At 37.0% G+C, this 25,941-nt stretch overlaps 1 protein-coding gene across 2 annotated transcripts in view; it reads left to right on the top strand.

Annotated features, from left to right (window-relative positions):
* PLXDC2 (plexin domain containing 2) overlaps positions 1-25,941 on the top strand; it is a 286,125-nt gene that overhangs the window by 32,973 nt on the left and 227,211 nt on the right. For both annotated transcript variants that reach the window (XR_008354366.1, XM_053468192.1), the window contains exon 2: positions 25,530-25,726. Coding sequence is in view for 1 of the 2 variants with exons in the window: in XM_053468192.1 (XP_053324167.1) it covers positions 25,530-25,726 (197 nt within the window). In the remaining variant the exon portion in view is untranslated. The remainder of the gene's footprint in view (positions 1-25,529; positions 25,727-25,941) is intronic.

The raw sequence follows: 25,941 nt of genomic DNA, 5'->3' as shown, positions 1-25,941 counted from the left end.
TTCGGTCTCGGTGCCGGCTTGTAATGCTGAGTGCCGGAAGATTTCCGGCGCTCAGCATTACAAGCCGGCACCGAGACCGAACAGGGAGACTCGCCGCAGGACTGCTGAAAGGTAAGTACAAGGGAGGTGGGGGGGGCGGCAGGGACGGAGGGAGAGGAAGGGTAGATAGGGGGGGGGCAGCATTTTAAAATTCGCCCCAGGCGGTATTTTGCCTTGGGCCGGCCCTGTGTTTGTGTTATCTTGGTATCTAAGACTCGTCCTAGCTGTGACTTTTTTGTATTTATAACCCAATTCTGCAGAAAGCTTTCTAGAAGAAGTTTGTGAAAAAAGAAAATGTAAATTATCCAAAGAACTTTATTCTAAAACTGCGATACTCAAAAACATTTTTTTTATAGAAAATTGCATCTACATGAAACAGAAAATTGCACTACATGATGAAAGCTTCTGTTTGAATGTAAATATGATTTTACTACAATTTGATGATGGATTTCTTTTTAAAGCTAGGACTATAATGTAAATTCGGTTTATATAAATTGCAGGAAAGATAGATGATAAAAAGTTATAACTGCCTTGCTCATCACATAACTCGTTTTGAAACTTTGATGTCTGTTTTTATTTTTCTGGTAGCATTTTGGCAAATCAGTATGACTTGTTGGCAAGCATCAAGGCTGAGATATAAGGTTAATATCCCATGTTTACTATCAATCATTTATGATCATCGCTACTCTTATATTCTCTTCTATTGCCCCTGGCACAGTTTTGTCGGATAATGTCTCAAAAAAGGAAAAAGAAAAGACTGAATGAAAAGGAGGCTTCATTGTAACAGACAAAATAAGAGCTTCAGTCTTTGTAGTTGTCATAAGAATTATGGTAGGTCCTTGGTCATGTATATTTCAACTCTCTGGAAATACTCACCTGTGAACCTAGATGACTATAAATTTTGAATATGTGACACTCTCTATCTTAACCTTTGTGTTATATTACCAGTGTTCGCAGATTTTTATGTGCGGCATATTAAATATTAAAATGTACATTTATCAGCTCCACAGAGAAGAATATCACATCTTAAGAACTCTGATACCAAATGGCATATTTATATATATATATATTGTATCATATACCTAAAGTAACTAGGCATTTAATTTAGCATTTTTTTCTTTTTAAAGAAATATTGAAATATGTATTTAATATGGAGAACCGGTAATGGTGAACGGTCAGTAGAGGAAATTGTAGATGAGGGTGTCACCCTCGTATAGGCGGGATTGAAAGCCAAAGGAAGATATTATTTTCCAAGGGAAGAAGTGGAAATGGAGAAGAGTGTAGGGCCAAGAACTGAGCCCTGAGGAACACCAAAAGATAGCGGTAGGGAAGAGGAACAAGTTCCAGGGAAGGAGACACTAAGGTACTGTCAGAGAGGTAGAACTGAGCCTGAAAATAAATGTGTCACGGATGCCATGAGCATGAAGGGTTTGTTGAACGAGGGGGTGGTCAACTGTGTCAAAAGCTGCAGAGAAGTTCAAGAGTATAAGCAGTGAGAAGTGGCCTTTTGTTTTATCACCATTACTGCCAAAAAGATCCCATATATCATGTTTTATTGTGTGATTCATGTACAAGTATTAGTAAGAACTGCACTTTATAAATATTCATATTAATAATTGGTACACCTCAAGTACAAAAATAAAAACTAGGATATGTTTTTACCTGAATATGCATCATGTTGCAAAATGTTCTGATTAAGAAGAATATGCATTTAGACTTATTATGGAACATTTGGGTTTATTACACATAATTTAACTCAGAGATATACCTCAGGGAAAAATTCTGCATGAACCAAAATACTGTAACATTTAAATGTTTGAAGAAAAGCTTATATGTAACATTTCTAAATTTTCTTGACCCATTTTTTAGAAGACAAAAAAATATTCCAGTGCTTAGTAAGGATATAGTGCATACTACACTGGATCATAAGTTAGGCATGGCGAGCTGTACATTAAATAATTTTCTTTTCATGAAGCTAAAGGAGAATTGAATAGGTGCCAAAAATTGCTTGTTCGGTTACAGTGCATGAATGAAGGTACAGAGCTTTTTAAGACATATTGCTGTGATATGCGCTAAAACAAATGGAGCTGCATTGTACATTGTCTCTGGAAAAAAGTTATTAATGCTGCTGGTGTTGTACAAGTACAGTGTATTAAATGCAGGGGTGCAGTTACTAAAGCTGTACAGGGTTCAGCAGCTACAAATCTTCTAATCTCATAAGCCATGAGTACAGCATGAAACAATGAATTATATGTTTACAATACAGAGCCACAGAAAATAGCCATACAGGAAAAAATAGGTTTTTACCAGTAAAAACCTATTGCTACCAGAGGCACGTATCTCTTCTCGCTAGGCCAACAAGTGATTTCTCCACCCTCAGAATGTGCATTAAAAGAAGGGTGTAGGTTGGACCACAGGTATCCTTAATTGAGCCCGCTGCTGCATGCTTACAGTTTGGCTTAGGTGCTTAATTCCACAATAATTAGTGTTATTATACACTTCCTTCTATATCAGATTATAGAATTAATTTCAATGGTCTGAGAGCCCTAGGGGGCCTGTGATTTTCATCCCCTCATCCTATGCTTACAAGAATATTACAAGGAAAGTTTGTCCATCTTTTATAATATAAACAATTAAGCCAGGATGACAAACATAATAAACATAATAGTGCAGGCTCTGACACAAAATAACAGATAAAAACAGTGACAGATGTCATGGCTGAGCAAGCGAACACTTCCCAGATATGGATATATTGCATGCTCGGTTATAAAGGTCACCATTAGAAATACAAATTCATACCTCTTTATTCCACCCCAAGGCCACCATAGGTGCTGAAGATGCCAATGTTGGTCTCCATCTAATGTATGTGCTTGTCAGTAAGCAGGTCTGTTTTAATGGCCTGACAAAGAGAAGTGCCTCTATCATACCATACCATACAAAGGAGTCCTTCTTCTTCATACAGAGCCCCGGATATATAACATCATACCTCAGTACCCCATTGAGGTAGCATAGTGGTTAAAGGGTCAAGGCTCAGGCTGACAGAATACAGTATTGTGAACAAGTATGATGGGGCACCTATAAATCTGCAACCATCAATGTGTAGTTGTGCTGCTTTCAATAGAAAATGTTTTTGCCAATCCAAACAAGTTTTCTATGTATTTTTATTTGCACTTATTTTAATTGGAAAACTTTTGCCATATTTTGACTGGCAGCCCCATCTCCTGCACACAACATGATCTGACCGGCTATCTCCTGCCTTTGCACAACATGATCTGGCAGCCCCTTCCTCAAACTGTGCACAACTCTCTCTGGCAGCCCACAATCCTTAAAATACTATCTGACAGCACCGCCCCCACTCACAACATAATTTAGCCACTCCTCCTCTCATTGCCTAACATGATCTGTCAGTCCCTCTACTTCCTAGATTCAACATAATCTGACAGCCCCTTTCTTACCTGCACAAAAGGTAATCTGGCAGCACCTGCCCAACACACAACATGATCCGTACTCTCCGCTTCTCATTGCACATAACATGATCTCTCAGTCCCTCTCCTTTCTGAACTCAACATGATCTGGAAGCCCCTCCCTGCAAATCATGATCTGGTAACTCATCCATCCACCTGCACACAACATGACCCTGCACCTCCTCTCCTGCATGCACACAGCAGTCCCCCTTTCACATAACACCATTGAGATGCCCCATCTCCTCTCTGCACATGACATGATCTAGAAGCCCTTCTCCTTACATGCACTGCACAGAACCTTGGTGTGAATTCTTGGTCACAAGGCCAATCAAAGTGCACTTCACTTTAGGCCCCACCAACAGTGACCTACAATTCCCACGCTATAGACTGTTATATGTGTGGTGATATAAATTTTTGTCTAGCGCATACAGAGGGCATAGCAGAAGGTAAATATTTTTAGGAGCCCTCATTGCTTAAAATTAAACGTTTGTAGAAATCGTTGTCTGTGTATACATTTTGAACCTGTCTATACAAACACAGAGCTTTAAAGTAACAGGGCACCAAAATGTGAGGCAGGTTTTGTTGTTTGAGATTTATAGCACAATTGTTAGAAGGCGAGACAACTGGCTTGGAACAATTGAACTGAAGTTTTCAGGCTGTGAGCTAGAACGCGTTGTACATTGATACATTTATCTGGTGGACGTTTTATTGCAACAAGGAAGGTTTTGTAAAAAGAAGAGTTCTCTGCTTTTGCATAAATGGGAAGATATTTTCTAAGTTTGGTATTGCTATGTAATACATTTATTATAGAACACTTATTTAAACTTACCTATATATTTATATTATAGAAAACTTTATTAAAGAGCACTAAAAAAGTAAGCCGCAAAGAATGATGAAGTAGGTTATTGATAATATAACTATAAATAATGTATAAAGGAGTAAAATCAGTTAGTTTATGGTTGCCTTAGAGATGCCAGAATTACCAGTTACCATTGAAGCCACTGGGCTATTCCAAAGGGTTTCAGGTGGATTCATAGTTTCATGGGCAACATGTTTTAGTGATTTGTGTTTGTTTTAATGCAAGTTTCTCTCTATACAAATATATTTTTATACAGTTTATTCTCAGCTAGTGGACATGAAATGAGGTTGTATATGGGAATTAACTGAAATGACAAAGGCTGTCGCATCATCTGCTGTGTACCATTTAGCCATTCATCATGGAATTCATATCCCTCGCCAGCTGGAATGCCAGAGGTTGCCTGCCCCTGATCACAACACATTCTGATGCAAATAAAGCTCTCCTTCAAAAGTATCCTATCACCAGCGTTCTAATTAAACTTTTCACATCATGCAGATCTATGTGGTGTCTCAGAAATATTAACTAATTTTAGCAGTTACAGAAAAGTCAGATAAAAATGTTATATGGTAGAACAGTGTGTTACAGAAGACTCAAGAGTTCTGGGGCATTGAAAATATGGTAAGAGAAGGGCACAGATATCTTTAGGGTGAAAGAGAATGATGTAATGTAACAAAGTAATGTTCTAGAGAAAAGGTGGTGGAAAAATCAGCTGGTATCCTGGTACAAGAAGCAGAGGAATATTGTAAAGCGAGGGAATACAAGTGTTTTCGAAGGTCAAAATATAGAAACTAGATGGATAAATTGATTTTGTTATGTTATCATGTATTCTTTACTAAGGGGAATACATTGAGAATTGTTTGATTCCATTCTATATTGATATTAGAAAAATATCAATTCTAGATTGATCCAGGCATAGGTGAAAGGAAAAATTACTCAAATAGCCTAGCTTACCCGACCATATATTTTTCATATATCTACTTGTTTGCTGCATACTTTTTATAATTTTTGATAATTTTAGGTGGGACCACCCGTAACCTGTAAAGCTTTGACTCCTAGCGACATCTAACTGCACCCATAAAACAAAAATGTCCGTCTTTGACTGCATGGAATGATGGGGCCATCCATGTAACACTACAGGCTCAATGACTTCATGCATGAACTTGTATAAATCAGAATACTCGGCTGTTGGGTGTATATGAGACTTGTGCATTCAGATTCGTACAAATTGAAACTTACCTTATTTTAATAAATTTGCTGATTCCCATGAAATCCCCAAAAATGAGACCAGACCCTCCCCCCATGAATCGGTAGAAGCGGAAGTGGTCTGCAGAGAAGGTAGAGGAATATTGAGAGAGAGGGAGAGTGAACACAAATGAGAATGTGAGAGTAATGTGGGCACCAGATAATGGATTTTGTTCCCACGTGTAAAATCCCCCCACATTTTCGGCCAAAATGAATGGGCAGGGAATGAAATTCGCAGCTTGAAAATTAATGGGCCATAAAGGAATTAAAAACTTAATCCCAATCGTTTTTGGCCCATTTGCTCATTTTAGTGAATATCCTACTGTCATGACTGTTGCTTACTTATAAATGGTTGACGAGTGTGCTGTCTTGGTAAGGTAGAGATTCAATTTGTATCAGGCATCTTGACACAAATACGGTGGGACTCTTAATTACATTAACTTAATTAAAAATGTTTTAGTTTAATAAATGTCATATTCATATACCTGTCTTCTGAAAAGAGAGATTTAATATACTGTTTATGGGCATTTGTATTTGAATAAATCATTTATAGATTTTGAGTTTATTTTGGACATTTTGAGTGTGAAGAGAAAATAATCTAGGCTTTTTGCATGTTTGATAACATTTCTGCACATTGCAAAATAAACTCAAATCATGCGTTGTAGATATTTTTAATTAGTGTTTATGATCCTTTCAATGGTTTGTTGTGTGCCCTGATGAATTAGTCTGGGAGCAGTGCCCTAATCACTGACATAATAATTAGCTCAATAACAATATTTGCATACTAATTGACTTATTTCTGTCCTACTATCTTCCATACAGAAATATATTGTTTAAAGTGGGGGATTTCTCTTTAGGATGAGCACCTGTAGCGTGCTCAAAAATGTATAGGTTGCTCTTCTAGTATGTTAATAAGTTTGAATGTTTTATAGTAAAATTACTTTCCTTCCTGAAAACAGACCTTGCCATAGGGATTTGAATTCCATTGGTGAACTGAGATTTTACCCTCGTCTTTCCTATGGGAGGTAAAATGGGATAATGTAAGGTAGCAGGATCACCTGTGCACAAGGGTGGGTCTACTAGTAATATGCATGAAGACCAGGGAAAGACTGACCCAGGGTAGAGGGTATAAACGGAGGGCAAATGCCTCTCTCTTCAGCCAGAGATCCAAAGCTGAATCCGAGATCTGGTAAACAGCTGGGATTTCTGTAGCCTACAAGCATAGTTTTAGATTGTTGTTTGTTCAGAGAGTTCAGGTTAACATACGCATGGCCGTCAACGCTTGGCATTTAAATTCACAGTTGAATTGTATGCGTATATCTATATTGTTCTCTTATTAGAATTATAACTATACGATGGTAACATTAGTACAAGCCAGAGTCTTATATTTAGGTTGAATATTTTCCTGCAACACTATTCCTTTTCCAAAATATAAATTTTAAACTGGACTGTCACCAAACAATCCTTCGTTCCTCTCTCTTCCCCCGATGTCAAAATGTTTGATGAGTATCCGTATATCACAGCATAAAAATATTGATATGCTTATTATATCTTGAATTGGGTTTTTATGACTTATAACTATAACCCATTAAAAAAATTATCATAACAGATAAATTTAAGTATAAAATCCACCAAATATAGAATTTAAAATTAAAAGGTGCATGGCTGTCTTTTTCATTGGCATACATAATCTTATGACTTGTGATAAATAATCTCTCTATATTTCTAGTGCTTCTTGTATTACGTATGGATTTAAAAGACTAAGTATACTTATGCTATGAATAAAAACTTTAAAATACTGTTTTATTTAAATATATACTGTATATATATATATATATACATGTGATTGACTGCTGCTACTCAAGTTGATTTACCATTGATTTCAATGACTAGAGGAAAGAAGTGCATGAAGTGTACTGAGAAATGCTTCCTGCTTCTCGTGGAGGCAGCTGGGGGAGGAGTTAAATCAAACGGATTGATAAAGAATGTATGCACTAATTTGCATAAACTAAAATAACTATGCAAAATAGACTCCAATATGCATTTTATGACTTAACAAGAAAAAAAATGTCTAAATATATATATAAAAAATATGTAAACATATATATTAAAAAAAAAACAGTCAAAAAGTTACTTTCCCCTTCCATTGAGCAGATTGCTTCCAAATTATTGCAGCATACCTTGTCAATGTTATTTACACAAGGGAGAAAATTCACAAACTGCTGATAACATTATGGTAGAGGGCCCTCCGGCATCTGGAGCGTCTTCATTTTCACAAAATATCTTTTTTTTTTTGACATTCAATATCATACAGTGATATTAACTGCAGTGTTCAAGTGTCACTAACAGGCATGTTTGTATGGAAATCGTTTCTTTAGCACAGATGGCTCAATTAAAGACTTGATTACTTTCGTTAATCTCAGGGTACTCAAGTCAGAATATCTTTAAAAAAAAATGACTTGTTATTGACACTCGAAAAACTGAATTAGCCTTTACTGAGAGTATGCTGGCAGTTCTGCTAATATTCATCTTATTTAATTTTCAATTTATAAATAATCTCTACTTCTGAGTTTTTAAACAAATTAACAATTCATACCGAATCCAATAAAATCCATCGCCGATCTGCATTGACATTGTAATCCTGTTTCATGTTTAATAATAATAATAATTACATTATCTGCTTATTGAGAAATAATTATTTCATTTTAATTAAGGCATTTGTGGTATTTAGGTTTATTGCTGTTGTCTAAAGATAGTGATGGATGTATTTATTAAGGCAGAAAATAAAATATGCGCGTTCCATATTCCGAGTCGAGTCTTTTGTTCAAATTTTGTAAAGGATAAAAGGAACATCAAACAGCTAATGGGTTATCAAAGCCAGATTGTAAAGCCACACGTGGTGACTGCTTTGATGGCAGCTTTGATGCCCAGAGAGATTTGAAAATGTGAAATTATAAGAAATAATATATATCCTGACATAGCACAGACTTCCTACGCCAAAGATCCTGAACAGGACTAAGCTTTTGTTTAAAGATAATCATAAATTAGGATGTGAAACGTAATGTCTTCAAAGTGTAATGGATTAACATGCCTTTAATGATATAAAAACATGTGTATGTCTATTAAATTCATTTGAAGGTTGTACCGTATTGGCTCGGATATAGGCCGCCCCCGTATATAGGCCGCACCCTAAAAGAGATATGCTGCCACTGTCCTCCTCCCCCCCCGAGATATGCTGCCACTGTCCTCCTCTGCCCCCCCCCCGACTTACCGGAGCAGACTCCCGGGTGTTTTGGGGGGCCGGCGGGGGACATCTACGCAATACGCGTATACAACTTCCGGTGCCGGCACTGGATATTGTGTAGATGTCCCCCGCCGGCCCCGCAAGACACCCGGGATTCTGCTCCGGTAAGTCAGGGGTGGGCAGAGGTGAAACGCTTCGTGCGGACGGTCCGCACGATGCGCTTAGACAACCTCCCGTGCGGCACCCCCCCCCCGTGGGAAGTGCTGGCAGGGGAGGCTGTCTGAGCGTATCGGGGAGTAGGATGCAGGTTCTCTGCACCGCTGCGGGGGATCTGTATCCTAACCCCGCTGCCTGCCCGGCAGGCGCTAGACCCCGAATATAGGCCGCACCCCCACTTTAAAGACTTAAAGTGGGGGGGAAAAGTGCGGCCTATATTCGAGCCAATACGGTATTTCTTTTCAATATATGGATATAACATTTCTTTTTATTTGTTACATTATAAAGGGCTACTGTTTTCTTTTTTTTATAAACCTACCTAATTAGGGCAAAATGAGGGAAGAGAAGAAATCCTAGACAGTGGATGTGACCATGAGGTAGGAATAGCTAATGAAACATTAATCAGTGAGATGAGATACTGTGTCTGATCTGTTAGAATAATTAAGTGAAGCATCTAGTAGTTTTGATTCTGTACATTGCTATTTTGAAACAAGGTTCGATGAACCTCTAAATGCTGTTGAGTCACAAAGTTCATCTCGTTGATCCAAGTTGAGATTAGTGAATACTAAGAGTTTGTTGTGTGTTATGTGCCAACTATCACCTCTCTTTCAGCCAGTGTAAATCTGTAGTAAATACCACCACCCTGGACTTAGCAAGGCAACAATCAGATTGTCACCAAAGGCAAAATATTTGGGAAAAATGCATCAATGTTCTTGTGATCTGACCTAGAAGGACTACTATGAACTTGTATACTTCTAGACGAGAGTCGGTGAAATCACACAAAAATGTCATCTTTAAGTATGAAGTATGCTAACGGCAAATGTGTGCAAAGTATTTTTATATCAATTATTATCTGTTAACAGTATAACAGGTGGTGAGATGGTGAAATACTATCATTATCATGATATACAATACATCCACTGAAAAAAAGATGTGTATTGGAGTGTGGGCTTTTATGAAACTTATTCAGAATCTAAAGAAATATTGAAGAGATAAAAAGGTCTATAAAGACCCATCATTTAAAATATATTTAACCTATTGGGTCTTCCTGTCACACGTGTTAATAACTCTACAAGCTGATTCCTTTTTAATCTCATATCCACCATGTTCTCCAGGCAGGAACACGGTGGAGAAGAATAGAAATTAATATGCGGGAGTCTTCCTAAGAAGTTTCTGGGTATGATCTTTTGAGTTCAGATTTCAGCTATGAGAGCTAACAACAAAACCTCCTTTAGTAGTGAGTAGCACACATTTACTACTCATCCTGCAAATTATCTCTTCTATTGTCTATGTGTCAAATACCCTTATTTTAGTGAATTAGTCTATGCTTCCTGTATATGCCTCGGACACCTGCTCAGCAATTAGCATAACGTTATATTTTAATATTGTGTTATTGTATTGACTAGTCCTATCTGTTAGAGCATTTTTGAACACTATTATTATTGCATACTGAAATAAGACGCAAAACTGAATTTTTTGTTGTCTCTGTAAACTCATGTAGGTTTGCATAGCAATTTGACATTAAAAAAATATAAATAAAAATGAAAGTATATGTTCAAGAGGAGGCTATAAAACATGTATAAAAAAGTATGTCAATTTATATCTTACAGCGTACCGTCAGGAATGTCTTAAAGTAACGATGAATACTAACTAATTTCAATCAGGTGTATGTTTGTCTACTAGAAAAACAAACTTGTTTTATTAGATTAATAATGCGGTGTCCTCTTTTTGTCTTTCATGAATGGCGTGTGGAAATTATACCTGAAGTTTTCCAATAATATTTTACTATCTGTATTACAAAATCTCAAAGTGAACCAGTAAGGTACAATGTTTATGAAAGGAAGGAGTTGTAGAGTACAGAAAAATATGTAAGACCTAATTAGATTGAATTATAATTATTATGTAATTACCAATTATAATTTAAATAGGAAACAAGTAATATGGAGTTGCAGCTCTAGTGACGTTCTAGTGTCCTGGGGCAGCTATCCACTACTAAGGCTGGGAAGGGCAGAAACAGAAGGGTCTGGTAACAGGGGATGCAGTCATCAGTGTGTCAAAAGTCATGAGGATGTGCTACACCATAAAGAAGAAGTGTTCTGACGATAAAGTAGATGATGGATGGAGCCAGAAACATAGAGGTGTGGGATACCCCACAAACATAACCCATCAATGGCTGGGGGGAACTGATCTGCCAGCGTTGAATGCCACCACAATGGTCAGTAAGTCCAGTGGTTTGGACTCTTGGGATACATTAGTCATTGCTGATAAACTACAATCTTTCCCATTATAACTTTTCATCTTAGTCAATGTCAGCAAGAAATTAATCTGTAATAAAAGTATAATACAATAAGACATTACAAGTGTTGTAATAAGCCGATACCACCCTTGGCTTGATGCAGTTAAATAGGCTATAAGGATTGGCATTACCTCTGCTGGAAACAGATAAGCCTCAAACATCCGCATTAAGCTATTTTTTTTTTTTAAAACAGACTGTTTTACTAACGTGCATCAAACTAGCACATGTGAAGTGTGTTTGGCTAGTTAAAGGGCTAGATTAAATCCTATGCCCATGAGACTCAGTCCTTCTAGTTCTGACCTATTTGTAAATGTAATGTTAATTACTTGGTGACTATAATCCGTTCCTATACAGCATGTATGCCAGAGTCAAAGCCAGGGCCGGACAAGGAATGACTAGGCCAGTGGCCACCAAATGACGTACATAATTAGTTTTGAACATAGCCTATAACATTTATTTTAAAACGTTTACAGTATATTAAAATATCACTGATACATGAATACCATCAGAAACTATACTGAAAGGGTGTGAAAATGTTTAATAAATACATATATAAATGGTACATTCATTTTCATTGTAATTTGCACAGCTTCTACACATCTCATACGACACAATTATTAAGACCATTAGAAATATTGTGTTGAATTGTCCATACATTTTCTTATATGCGATAAAACAGCTACTGTATATATTCTCTGAAATTTGTGACATTTGGGTCATTTACTTGTAATTGCTACAAATATTTCTTATTGTGTTTTATATTTAAAACATGTGAAGTTCTAGACTCTCGATTCCACCACTGGATGCCTGAAATGTGGATTTTATTGAATTCAGATTTTTCCCTGGTGAAGCACTGACCCACGCATGCACAAAGACAAGTCTAGACGTTTTTAATCAAATAATGTTTGCATTATTTTGCTGATATGTGAAACTAAAGCATACTGTCCAACTTTCTTAATCCCGTTTCTATAAAGCCCTGGATTCTCTGAGTTATATAGACAACGTGTTTTGAAATCAATGTACTTTTGAGCTTTTGCAGATATATGACAAAATAAACCCTTTTATGAGCGCTGGGAAAATAGTGTCCCTGTTATTATTTTATATGTTTGTCAGGCAGCTTGCGTTAACCCTTTTCTCGACAGAGTGGTAAAAGCTAGCATAGCTGAACATATTGTGGGGCAATCTTTTTGATGTGGGTTGCAAGAGGGAGTGTCTCTTAAGTGTGTCCTTCGAGAAATCAACCTCTGTTCTACTGATCCCGCTATAAAGATCTTTTAACTTGCCTGGGGTGCAGGGGACAATTGCCCCCAGCCGGTCAGATTTCACACTAAAGGCAGGTGAGGGGTGCACGGCACACAGGCACTACTAAAACGGAGGGGTCGCGCATTGAATCCAGTAGTAAATGGGTTGAGCAGGGTCACAGAACTTTGCATGACCCTTACATTATAGCACGGCTAGATTGGAGAATTGGCTTAGGCAGGGTAAGTGAGTGCCGTGTGTGTATCTTGAGTATGAGAGCATGTGTGTCTGGGTATTTTACTGTGGACATGTGTTTGTATATGTGATTGTGTGTGCCTGGGTTTGTTAGTGTGTGTGCCTTGGTATGTTAGTGTGTGCGTTTATGTTAATGTGTGGGTATGTTAGTGTGTGCATGACTAGGTGTGTTTGGGTAAGTTGTTGTTAGGGTGTAGGGGTATGTTACTGCAACTGTTTGAGAGTGTTGGTATGTTAGTGTATGCGTGTGTCTGGGGTATGTAAGTATGTGTGTGAGTGTGTGTGTAAGTGTGGTTGTTAGGGTATGTATGAATGTATGTGTGAATGTGAGTGTATGGATGTGTGTAGTAGTGTGAGTATTTGAGTGAGTCTTTTAGTGTGAGTGGCCCCGCAGGAGAAAAAAATGGCAGCCTTTACTGCGTATACCGGACACAGTCAGAGAGGTGTGCATGTTTTTTTATGGTGTATCGTCACAAAACATGATGTAAAAAACCCTTGAAGGCTACAACCTGCCCACTTGCTATCAATTATTAAAACAAATATCTGGTGACTTAATCTGGCTTTGGCTCTTAGTAGTCATACACATCATGTGTTTTATAGATTTGTTTTCTGCATCAGGCAGGCAGGAGCGGGGGATGGAGTTAATGGTAGTTATGTAGGTTGAGATGGAAGATACATCTATCTTAACGCATTTTGTATATTGACGTTTAGAGTGTACCATTTTTCACTAACATACTGAAGCGTCCAGATATTAAACTGGGTCTAGGGAGTAATCGATTTTACTGTATGTAATTATAAATGTGTGGAGAATAAAATGTAATATCCACCTCCTTCCCTTATAGTAAACATATCAGCAGTTTAGTGGCAGAAAGCAATATGTGCCGGGCTTCTCACAAACTGATTGACGTCCTGTGATTATATCCCGGTGCCTTTTGTGTACCACAAAGCTAAAAGATGAAATATAATATAGTAATATGAAAAACATAGCTGTGGCAAAACCCCAAACATGCCTTTTTTTGGCATATCGTTTTTTTCTATAAGGTACAGAGCGGCATTGAGATTTTATAGACAATGGGATCAATTAACTTTTGGAATAAATACAGTATGTCACACATACATCAAATGGACATACTGGGGATTAAAATAAATGCTTTTACACTTTTGGAGCTTGGGGACAGTGGCTGGACACTAAAGGACCTAATTAACCAAAAAAGTAATTGGGGCACCATTGGATGCCAGCACACTAGGCCTTTGCTTGGTTTGCCCAATGACCAGTTAAGCCCTGGCTCTTAATACTTCAAATGGCCACTGCGTATGCATGTATATTTTTATTTATTTAGCGCTTAGATGTGCTTAGTGCTTTATAATCTACAGTATATTAAAGGAAAGGTATATAATGAGTACCATAGTCATACAGACATTATAAAGCAATAGGAAAGGAGGCTCTGTAAGCGTATAGTCTCTGAATCAAGTTAATTCTGGATCAAGTAAATAAGCCAGTCACTACTATTCTTGAAAAGAAAGAAAAACATCATCACACTGACTCTTATGTAGAATCACCCTAGTTTGTACAACTGAGTCACGGTTATCATATCTGGTATGGTGACTTGACATGGTGAAGACCTACTCCCTGCCTATCCTCACTAAAGACTTTCTGGGGCTTGTCCCACCTCGCATGCAGCTAGCCCTGTCCCATGCATGGCTAGGCCCACCTAGACACCCCCACAGAAAAGGGTAAGCTCCAGGTAGCCTAGTCTGGGAAGTTCGAGTGGTTCTATAGGATATTTTTAGTAGCATCTGCCCCAGGCTCCACAAGGTGAGTGGCTGACTTGACCTGCCAAGAAGCATTGTCCCTGGACCTCCTTCTTCTTCCTGAAGCAGATGTGAAATCAACATGGGATCTTTCCCCAGACACCGAGAATATGTGTATGACAAGTTGCCTACTGTGTAAATCTTTGAGAGATATATTGCTGGACTCAAAACTAAAAGAGTTTGGGGGATTCTTTCCTACTTAATAGAACAGTGATTGTAGACCCTACAGCTATATTTCTGTGCAACTTTAAACTATTCTGTTCTGGCCTATGTCTAGACATTTTGGCATCATCTGTTCTCCAGCTACATTTCCATAACTTTGATAAATACTCATCTCTCGAAAATAAAAAATGCCTATTATCATCTCACATAATATGACAAGTTACCATTTTTTGTACTATCTCGCCGGCCAATTCTAGCCTTTAGATATAGATTGTATCCAACAAAAGTATCATTAGTGATGGATGGAATACAGGAAAAGCGTTCAATTCAGACAGCTTGGTTTTGCCCCGAGCAACTTTCAAGTTCTCTGATCTGTGACCTAGTTATATAAGGAGGTAAAAGGTAATTTAGAATTGTTCAGTGTGATCGCCACTTGTGGAATGTCTGCCTTTCCATTAAACCTCTTGCTCTTGTTATGATTTCTGGAATGGAGCAATTTCTGTGGGTAGCCAACACATTTCAGTCTGACCTCTAGCATTCAGAAAAAATGTCTTTTGTGTTTTAGAAAAAACAGAAGCAGAAGCACAAAAACACTTTTAACTAATGAATATATATATAAATATATACATATATATATATATATATATATATGTGCATTTGTATGGATGTATATGTAATATGTATATTTATAATTCATCATTTATATACAAAACAAAAGGTTGTATGGTTTTTAATTGAATTCAGATTTACATTTTTATTAAACACATGAGTGCACAGCGTTGTGTTGCCCTTAAATGTGTTTTTTTTCTAGTTATAAAAACTTTCACTTTTAATGTTTGAGTTATATAAAACAAGACGGTAATGTTAAATTAGTGAAGCAGTCATGGACTTATATAAATGAAGCTGGAGAAAATGCCATGAGTCGGGTAACCGTGCCTCCTGGCATCTTACTTCTTGCTCTAAGGATAAAGGAAAGAACTGAACACTGAAAATGAATACGGTATATAGAGGAGAAGTATAGTCTATACCTGCTGCTTATTAAAAACAGGCATATGGGTCATATTTTTTTTTTCCCTAAAAGTCTATTGAGTTCTTTTGATGAAAGATGATGTGTCCTGCAGCTTTAGTACAAGTAGGAAGAAAAAAAGCAAGTAAACTTTGGACAAGTTAAGTGTTATCATGCAGGCTTTTCTTAACACGAGTCAGCAGGCACAGCTCGAAATCATACCTAATCTATATTCATACCTGAGAACGTCCTAAGGTAGGTTCCATAGGGATGCGCCAATAGAGCAGGGCCAGCCCCAGACATGACTTGTTGGGAGGACACTAGGTTGAGAGGAGCAGAAAGTGGAATTAATCACTGTGGTCACACAGCGAGCAGAAAGTGACTTGGAGACCCTGGATAAGCAGTACTTCACCCTGAGAATTGGGTTTAACCCCTTAAGGACAATGGGCGGTGCCTAAACCCATGTAGGGTCTTTGTCATTAAGCGGTTAAGTTCCTAGGTCTGGTTATACTGTTTGTAAACATACAAACTTACCATTCTTAAATATGAACTTCCCAAAGCAAAGGATGCGTTCACTTTAATTCTAATGATTAATCTGTACAAAATACACATACAAGTGGTTTCTTGCTTCTCTTAAGAAATACGGTTAGGCGAGATACAGCTGTGTCATAGGTGATCAGTTATTTCGATGTGTACTGTAATTATAATTATGCTCAGCTGCAGTCTCCTTATGGTATTAAAAATGTCATCAGCAATGAGGCTAATTTGTGTCCGACCAAGGCTTTTACATTAACTGATTACTTACAGATGCCAAGTTGCCAAGTGAAATTTTTGCCACCTGTTTTCAATTTCAACATTGGCATTTTTACACCTCTAAAGCTTGCTGGCATGAAATACACTCAGCCATCTGGTAGTGAGATATGTGTGTCCAAGCCAAACGTTGTCAGCAAACGAACAACAACAACGTACACCTGAGTTTCTTACATTCGTTATGCGGACATTGCATCAATAAATGCATGTGTATTAATATATTTATAATGGGTTTATTTAAACTAGTGTTGTGAAGCCAGACGAAGCACGGCATTACTTGTGCAGCTGGCTCACGAGCAGATACTAGACGTCGCATGGGTAAGAAAAGACAAACAGGTTTATTCACTAAAGGTGCACAGCACAAAAATAAAAACTTGGGGAGAGTAAATAAAGCAACAATTGAGCACATACCCAGTGAATACCATTCAAAAAACACCTATCTAAGGCATAACTATTGGTGATGGCCATATATTGCTTAGCCCATCACTATGTCAAAGTGTACCAATTTTGGCAAGTCCTATCTGATTTTCCATGGCTAAATTGGTTACCAAAGAGCGTAATCAATGCATTTTAACCCAATTGAGGCTCTCAAGCTATTTAAAGGCTTCTCTGGACACCATTAATGAGGCACCCGTGTGGCAGGATGGGTTACTCAACCCTAAGGCTTAGTCAGAACCTGCAAATATTCGCAACACAAAAAACACAAACTAGTGGAGCGCACAACATAAAAAGCATAAAAAGCATACACAGATTCCTGGGTTGCTGCTAGAATAATAATTAACTTAAAAAATAAAATTATAGGAAAAATATTTAAACAGGGGTCCCCAGGACTTCATATTGATCTTGGGGATGACAGCGGCTCCCCTCTTTGGGTCAAACGCAGAGAGTTCCCAGGTATAGCAATAGCACGCTTTCTGATGCTTGCATTGTTTTATGCATAGGAATCTACCGCTAGAGAATGTATAAACCTATGGCCACAAATATCTAAGGGTAAGGTTAGAGAAGCTGTTTCATTTCATTTCATGAGTTCTAATTTATCGTATTACCTATAAGAATGTTTAAGTTGGTAGCGGTCCTGACTATTGGGCATTGGCCTGGGACAAAGAAAACAAAAGTCACCAAGACTCTTATTGCAAAATGTAGGAGAAGTAACCAATTTGTCCTTTTCTTCCATCAAGAATTTAATTTGTTCGTAACCAACCATCAGCAATCATAAATGACTTGACAAGATACATTTACCTTTATTTGTGTCTCTCTGTTCTACAAGCAGATAGAACCAGACATTTCGTAAGCTCTTCTTTAAGTCACCAAATTGATTGATCTGTGCACAATGTACTGAAGTTTTATTTTTATTTTCTCTGCTTAATTGTAAGTCCTGTTGCTTGGTGCTACACATTTAAGCAGTTTTTATTCATTTACGTATGGGAGAATGGGCTTTTTATTTGCAAGATTAGGACATTATCAAAGAATAATTGTGTCTTCCGAGTTTATGGCCGTTTATATACTTAGTCATTAACTTGTATGTTTCAGCAACATTTAATTATCAATTGGGTTAATCCAACTGTGATAATGAAGGTATTTAGAGCAAGATATTACATTTGCATGTTCTCCTTTTGATTTAGTGAATGACGAGCTGCTATGTGTCATTAATAGTAAACTCAGACATATATAAATGATCCCTGTCTTCGCGGGGTTGTAGCGTATGCTTCTTGTTAATGGTGAGACATGCTTTTCTTCCAAATGAAAAAATAAACAAACGTTCACTGCTTTCTAGCTGATGCCAAGTAAGCAAAATGCGCTCAGTGTGCTGCAGCTCTGGAGCTGCAGTTTCTCTTACAGCGGATGGTTGTTCTTAACGATAAAGAATGATTATTAACATCCTTGTAATGTACTTTAATATTAATATTTTTTTGGCAAGTTATATTCTTGATGTTTTGTCATAATTTACTTTTTCTACATGGCTTTACGAACACTATAATAAAGAGGCCTTATTGAAACTAATATAGTATTGTGTGAACAGAGCAAGAACAATGCACAACAATAAGCGTTGATATATTTATTGGATATGTATTCCTTTTGTGTTAAAAGAGAATAACATATTACTTTATATTTACCATCATGTGTAGGATAAACTGCCAGTGCAGCTGTCTTAGATCTGGTTCCTAGGGGAATGTATATTATATTAGTTTTATAGAGGTAGAAATGTTGCTTTATTATAAATATGTATTTTTTCCAAGTCTATTGTTGTGTGCAATTACCTGTGTTAAGTCAATTGGTTTAGATTATTGTAGAATATTTTCGGGAATCGCTGCATATATATCATGTGTTAGCAATATTGCTACAAATAGTTTATCCTTTTCAATAAAATGAAACTCAAGCAAAGAATGACACTTGCTATTCCCGTTTTGACATATAGCAAGCTTATGCTCATTTCAGGCAATAAACCAGAGTTTATGTTATTGCTGTGATGGATAAACTGGATTTACAGCTGATTTACCGGTAAACAGAGTGATGGAAGAGTAGAAGGAACAATAGTGAGATTAGATTGCTTGTCATTGATATTTAAAGTATGTCTGCCACTTTTTCCAAAGCCGGCATTTTACCATTTTTTATTCTAAATAAATCTAGTGTTTCTGTATTAATATAAACTAGTTATATGCATTACAACCTACTTTATGTTTAATTAATTTATATAATTATTTACTCCCATCAAGTTATTGCTCACCTATTATTAACTCCTTCATGAAAAGGATGTTCTATAAATGGTGGTCATCTGTGACCAAGGAGGTGTTCCTCCTTACGTTTGTTTGCATAAGCAGGTAGATCTCTGTGCCAATGCATGGGAAATTGGTCAATAGCAGCCCATTCTTCTGTCATTCAATAAGAGCCAGCACAGCTAGCAGAGGTATGAAGTCATATCCTGATGCTCCTCTTACAATAGCACAAGCCAAAGATACTATGAAGGTGGACAGGCCGCATGGGACAAATGCCCAGTGGGCCACTGGCCAACAGCACCACACACTCAGCAGGAAACCAGGTACTGTAGTGTGTGGCTTGCGTCCACTCATATCCAGCCGTCGGCTGCACTTTCGTCATCAGGCGGACGCTGGAATTAAAGTTCCAGGGCTGCCCAGTGGTCGTCAGTCCTGCCCTGAAGATCCCCTCCATTACCTGTGTATTAACCATTAATGACACGATACTCTAGACAGCTACCTAGCCTATCTCACAAAAACACCAAAACTGGTTATCTTTGCCATATGCCCTACTGCTGCTGCCTGGACACCTGCATTTCTGGCACAAACTACTCTATAACATCGGGCTATCCTTTCTCCACCGCCAGGTTGAAAGCTGCTTGACCACCTGGTTCTCTGATTTTTTTTGTTGGTCTCTTTTTAGACAATCATTCAAATATTGTACTTCTAGATAACGTGAGTTTATTTTTAAAAATTTTTAAAACACTCTTATGCTTGCACAGTTTCTATCTTTAATGAATCCAAGGTAATTTGCAAGGTCACCCCCACCCATAAACCCACCTTACATATAAATGTGGCCTTCATAAAACTGGTATAAAACGTCAGGTTTTTGTAGATGCGGTTAATAAAGTTCATTAGTTTTTTTTACATAGTTTCTTCTAGACTTCAGAAACTCATTAACCATTTTCATTTTTTTTTTGGGAAAGAGATTAAATTAAAAAGACAGAGATGCAAGAACATTTCCCGGTTTTTGTATCATTTTTCATATGTCTAATTACCAGACTTTGTTAAAATGACTTGAACAATGTATTGCTTCTGCAATTATTACATACCAGAAGTGATGTGATTATTATTTTAGATTAACATTTATGTTATGCATTATTCATAACAACAGACCTTTCACAAGGATTTTGATTTTATTTTCTTTTAGCCTTTGCTTAACCTGTTGGTGGCAAGAATACATGATTTCTTTTGGCGTGATACACTAAAATAGAATTACTGTTTAGTTTACAGCAAACTAGGTCACAAGTTGGAAACAGTTATTGATGTAGGTGAATGTTAACGCAAAGTTCCTGATCAAAGGCAAATGGATTGGATTGCGTTCATGATCCGCAAACTTGTTATACTTGTTATATTTGTCCATGGACCCCTCAATAGATATTGTATATTGTGGGAGGGAGACAAAAGGTCTATTAAAGTCAATAAAATCACTGATGGTACATTAGAAACCAGTTGTGTGTACTGTATCTTAACATTTAACATGTACATTGTATACTCTTGAACTGTATTAAATAGCAATGCATAATTTAAACAATAATTGGATAATTCCTGTATTTCAGGGAAATAATACGGCTGCTGTCCGTGTTCTGGCAGGTAGCACTATTAGTACTACTACTCATAGGTTTGGACTTTTCTAGTGATTTCTCCTTAAAAGTAGGACTCAGGGATCCTCAGAAACTGGCTAGCTTCCCGTCGGAGCCATGTGGCTGTTCAGAATATTTACACTGACACATAGAGTTGCCATATATACAAATTTAAAATAAATTAATAGACCTGTGCGTTTGTTGGAGTATTGGAGACAGTGACAGCTTAGCAGAGGCTGAGATTAATGTTCATTACTCACCCACCATACTGCAAGTTAATTAATAAAAATTAAAGTTTATTTTAGTGCAAAAAAGTTACTGTAGGGCGGATTGGAGAAGCTGTGGTGACTACTGTTCCTGTGAGTTTAGTTGATTAAGACAGTTCCTCTTTTTTGCTACCAGCCAAACTTGTTAATTGATATTATATTGTTATAATAATTATATATTGTCATATGATCTATTATTCTTCATTAATAAATAAATATTGGTGACAAAACCAGGCATTATAATATGTATAATATATAAAATTGGGGAAATTCAGTCCTGTGGCAAAAACAAAAGTGCACAAGTCTATAAATTAATGCCATTAAAAATGTCATGACTGTTTAAAATCTGATAATTGTTTTTTATATGCCTCACATTAAGAGAGCTGAACTACAAGACACTTTTTTTCCCACAGTCCCCGTTACATGCATTGATTATGAGTTCATTTGACTAATAGTCCTGTTTTTAACATACGTGAATGCCTTTCCTTTACTATATTCAATTATATAGTATTATTAATAATATATAATATAGTATTATTTCAACACATGCAGATCTTATCAGGATGGAATTTGACAGAAGTCCAAACAGTATATTCCTCTGATTTTCAGGTGCATGAAAAATTAAATGGAAAAAACAATGAAATCAGCTTGAAAATGCTTCATTAACTGTACAGCTGAAGTATAAATAATAGAATGGTATTCATTGGAAATGATCTTAAAATCTAAGCTGAATACAGCTGTGAAATAACGCAATGACCAGTCATCAGTATAAACCATTTGTGATCATGCATAGGCCTCGTTACTCGACTATAACTCTGACTCCACATGGCTGAGAGTTATGAGAGTAAAGTCCCAAGAAGAGACCAAGTGATGCAGACTGTTTCTAGATCAGCTACAATGGTTCATATACCAATACTATGTTCATTACTATTATTATTTATTGTTTTATAAAGTGCCATCATATTCTGCAGCGCCGTACAAGGGATATTACTTGATTACTATTCGTGAAGGTGAGGATTAGGTCGCCTTTAGAAACTCCATTAGCTACCCATGGGAACAGCTTTAATTTATTATTGTCCCTTGTGAAATGTAATATTCTGCTTGATACGCCAGTGCTTATATTAATGCAAAAAAGAAACATTTTGGTATCGCTCGTCAGAAATTGACTTTATTCGGTTTGGAGCCACTCGCTCCTTTTCCCCTCAGCGAAGAAAAATATCCAAAAAACATTTGAAGGTGTGAGGAGACTTCACCTAATGCATTATAGAACAATGAGAAGGTACATCGCGTCTGTCTATGAAATAGTGAGGAGCTTTGAAACCGTATGTGACACCTAAACATGAAATATGTAAATGACAGCAAATAAACGATTTCATCAAATATTCTGGAGAGAAAGTGAAATATATTGTAGGCCTTACTAGAATACAGAAGTAATATTTGTATTGACAATAGCATCTGTCTATGGATTTTTCTCTAATTGTTTATCTAATTCCACGGTAATTAACTGTTGAGTTTGACTAAGTTCATTTGTGCTGTGTTGTAGAATTAGTTCTTATTGAAAGCTAAGTTAGAATTGTCTCAACCTTTAGGAATGAGAGCTTCTTGTCGTGCATTTTCTGTATTCCTCCCAGCCACGTTTACTTTTATTCTCATACATAGTCGGGGGGATGTATAAAACGCATGCTGCTGTCAGATTCAGATGCATTAAGGTGCCTGCTTTTTTACACGTGGGTCTGATTTGCAGAACCGCCAAAGGAGGCTTGGCAGTGTCTTCTGTTAAAAAAAAACAACTTTCAATTTTCCAACGGATTTTGCTAACTAGCCTGCGCCAGAAAACCAACAGTTTTAGCAGATTTGCATGCTTGTTGCTAACTTGCTAAATCTGTTGGATTATTGTTACAAATTGTTGACTTTTGGGCTTGCTACACCATTATAAATCACCCCTTTGTCTCCATCTGCAGCTCTTTCTCTTACATAATATTTCGGGGTAGATGCATATTGCTATAACCCCGCCAAATTGTCTTTCCATTCATCTCGGTAATGTTTCTTTACACAAATGGCATAACTGAGAACTGAATAAGTTTGACCCGCAGTCTCCAGCTGAAGTCCATTTTCTCTTGGTCTTGGGGTCATTTTCTTCTTTCTCCGAGCCATGCCTACTCCCCACCCACTTTCTTCTGCTCCCTGCCCTGACTATAGCTAGCCCCACCCCTATGTATGACTAGCCATACCCCTAAATGAAGCCACTCCCCCAGAAGAGGAACAGCTGCAAATGAGCTACCCTGAGAATTCCCCGGGTATGGTGAGTGGATATTAAGTCATTGCAGAACTACTAATTATTCATTAATACAATTTGGATGTTATTACCCATTCATTTTAGAATGGATTTGCTTTAAGGCACGCCCATCCATCTCTTATTATGACCATTAGTTGTTAATTAAAAAAATGTGTTAGTTATAGTTGATTAAATACCTAATGTTATAATACTTAACAAACGCCTGAATGAGGTTTAAAATATTTATACGGTTTCTCTATATGCTAATCTCTGTAAGACATCAGTGCTGTTATCACATACACAATCATACACTTACTTAGTATATTTATTCTCGTCAAGTTCCACTCACAGCATTGCCTTTTTTTGATTGTTCCTTTAGTAAATTCAAGCTTGACAAGTTTATAATATTCTCTGTCTGTCTCATACCAACTATGGAATATGTCCATAGTGTATGTTCCTTTTTATATCAAACTGCTTTGTTTTGTTTGGAGATCTCTTTTTTACTTAATTAACCTTGGGGCAACTCATGCCAATTGGACAACTCATGGAGATGATATGGGGTGACTCATGCCACTGGATATGAGGTCACAACCTGGCATCTTGAGTCTTTATATCGAGGAGAAGGAGACAAGAGCAGATTCCCTTTTCTCTTGAACGTGCACAAGGGATAGAGGACTGGACACAAACCCACAACTGTGGTAGGGAACGGACAAACAACAATGGAAGAACCCAAATATTTGTGATGTGGGTCCCTCTGTGAACAACGGTTTTCATCTAGAAGAGTAATTTTAGCAAACTTAAAATATGTGTATGCATGAATAAAATATAAAGTCTGTATATGCATGACCGTTCAATCAAAACAGAATTGTAACATAATGATGTTACTTTACTGCATATCAATAGAATTTAGATATTGTGATTATCATATTTGTAGCCTATTTCTGAAAAAAGTAAACTGTTTAAAGATATATTTATTACATACATAAAGTTCTAAATATTTAAAAGTCTAATACGATTTACTAGTGAATAGTGCATATTGCCTAGTCTTTTTCTATATACCATGGATGGGAACTGAAAATAAAAAATGTGACAAGATGCTGATGCTTTTAAAAAAAATGCATGCAAGATGCTGATCAAATGGAGCGTTCAATTAATTTATGTTGTAGAGCATCATAAAATAAACTACCTGTGTTTTGATGAATGAAAGCACAGAGTATTTAAAGGTTCACTGAGCACTGAGTCCAACTTAAATGAGTTGTCTGAAATGGAACAACTCTTGTATTTACATTGATAAGGGACAAGTGATACAACATTTCAAGTTGACTTGGCAGCCAACTTCCAACAAGGTTAATTTGGGTCTAGTTGGTAGATGACATGGAAGTTGACGAATGGCTCTAACTTTACCCGTACCTCTTAGGTAGTAAAACGGACAAACTTGTTGACAAATTCTACCACTGTCTGCAATGACCAAATTGTATAACAACTTGACAGATGTGACTGCATAACCAACTTGACAACCATCTCAGTTGCTTCATAACCAGCTCAACACAACTTGATATAAATTGATAGGAGACTGGCATCATGACAGCATTAGACTGAACCGTGAGATACGATATCATGAATAGACAAATTGCTGTTCAAGTTGGCTTAGTCAAGAGCTTTCAAATGCTTTTCAGTTATATGAGACATCTTAACTTTATAGCTTGACGGTTGGAATCTTGGTAAATAGACCTGTCTTTATCTCTATGTATAGCTATAAGTCATTATTTCTTCTTTTGTACCTGAGAGTCTCTTTTACTCTGTGTGTGCAGCTTTCAACAGGCTCTCCATCTTACACTGAAAAAAGACAAGTGTGAAAAAAGAAAGTATATATATATATATATATCCTTTTAAAACTATAATAATTAAATGTTATAGTGTTTCAACATTACAATGTTTTTATGCATTGTATTATTTCTGCATATGAATGATATTATCCTTAACTATATTTTTCTGTTTTATGTCATAGATGTCTACTATTCTGCAAACAAAATATTGCCCAGATTGGATGAAGACGTGTCTGTGGACCAGAACATGTTTAGGCACAGGTGGAAGCGGCATTCTGTGGACACAAATAGAGCAAATATGGACCATGATTTCCCTGAAGCTGCTGGTCTGTTGGAAATGTTCCTCGACAATGGAAGTGACAATGGCACAGATGTTGAGGTAGTATTGCTTGTTACATTAAAACTTAGCTTGTGTGTATGTTGATATATTAATGATTATTGCCACTAAAGTAACATTGTATAAATTACTGTAGATTATTATTATTATTAGAAGTAGGACTAGGCAAACACAGCACCAGTAAGTTCTGCTTATGGTGACAGTGTCTTCTAGAGGCTTCAGTTCCTCGGCTGCTTTACTAGGGGCAAATTGCCGTA

The sequence above is a fragment of the Spea bombifrons genome, chromosome 5 (assembly GCF_027358695.1).
Source record: "Spea bombifrons isolate aSpeBom1 chromosome 5, aSpeBom1.2.pri, whole genome shotgun sequence".
NCBI lineage: Eukaryota > Metazoa > Chordata > Amphibia > Anura > Pelobatidae > Spea > Spea bombifrons.
Note: the sequence above shows the minus strand (reverse complement) of the source record. Positions and strands in the feature narration are given on the sequence as shown.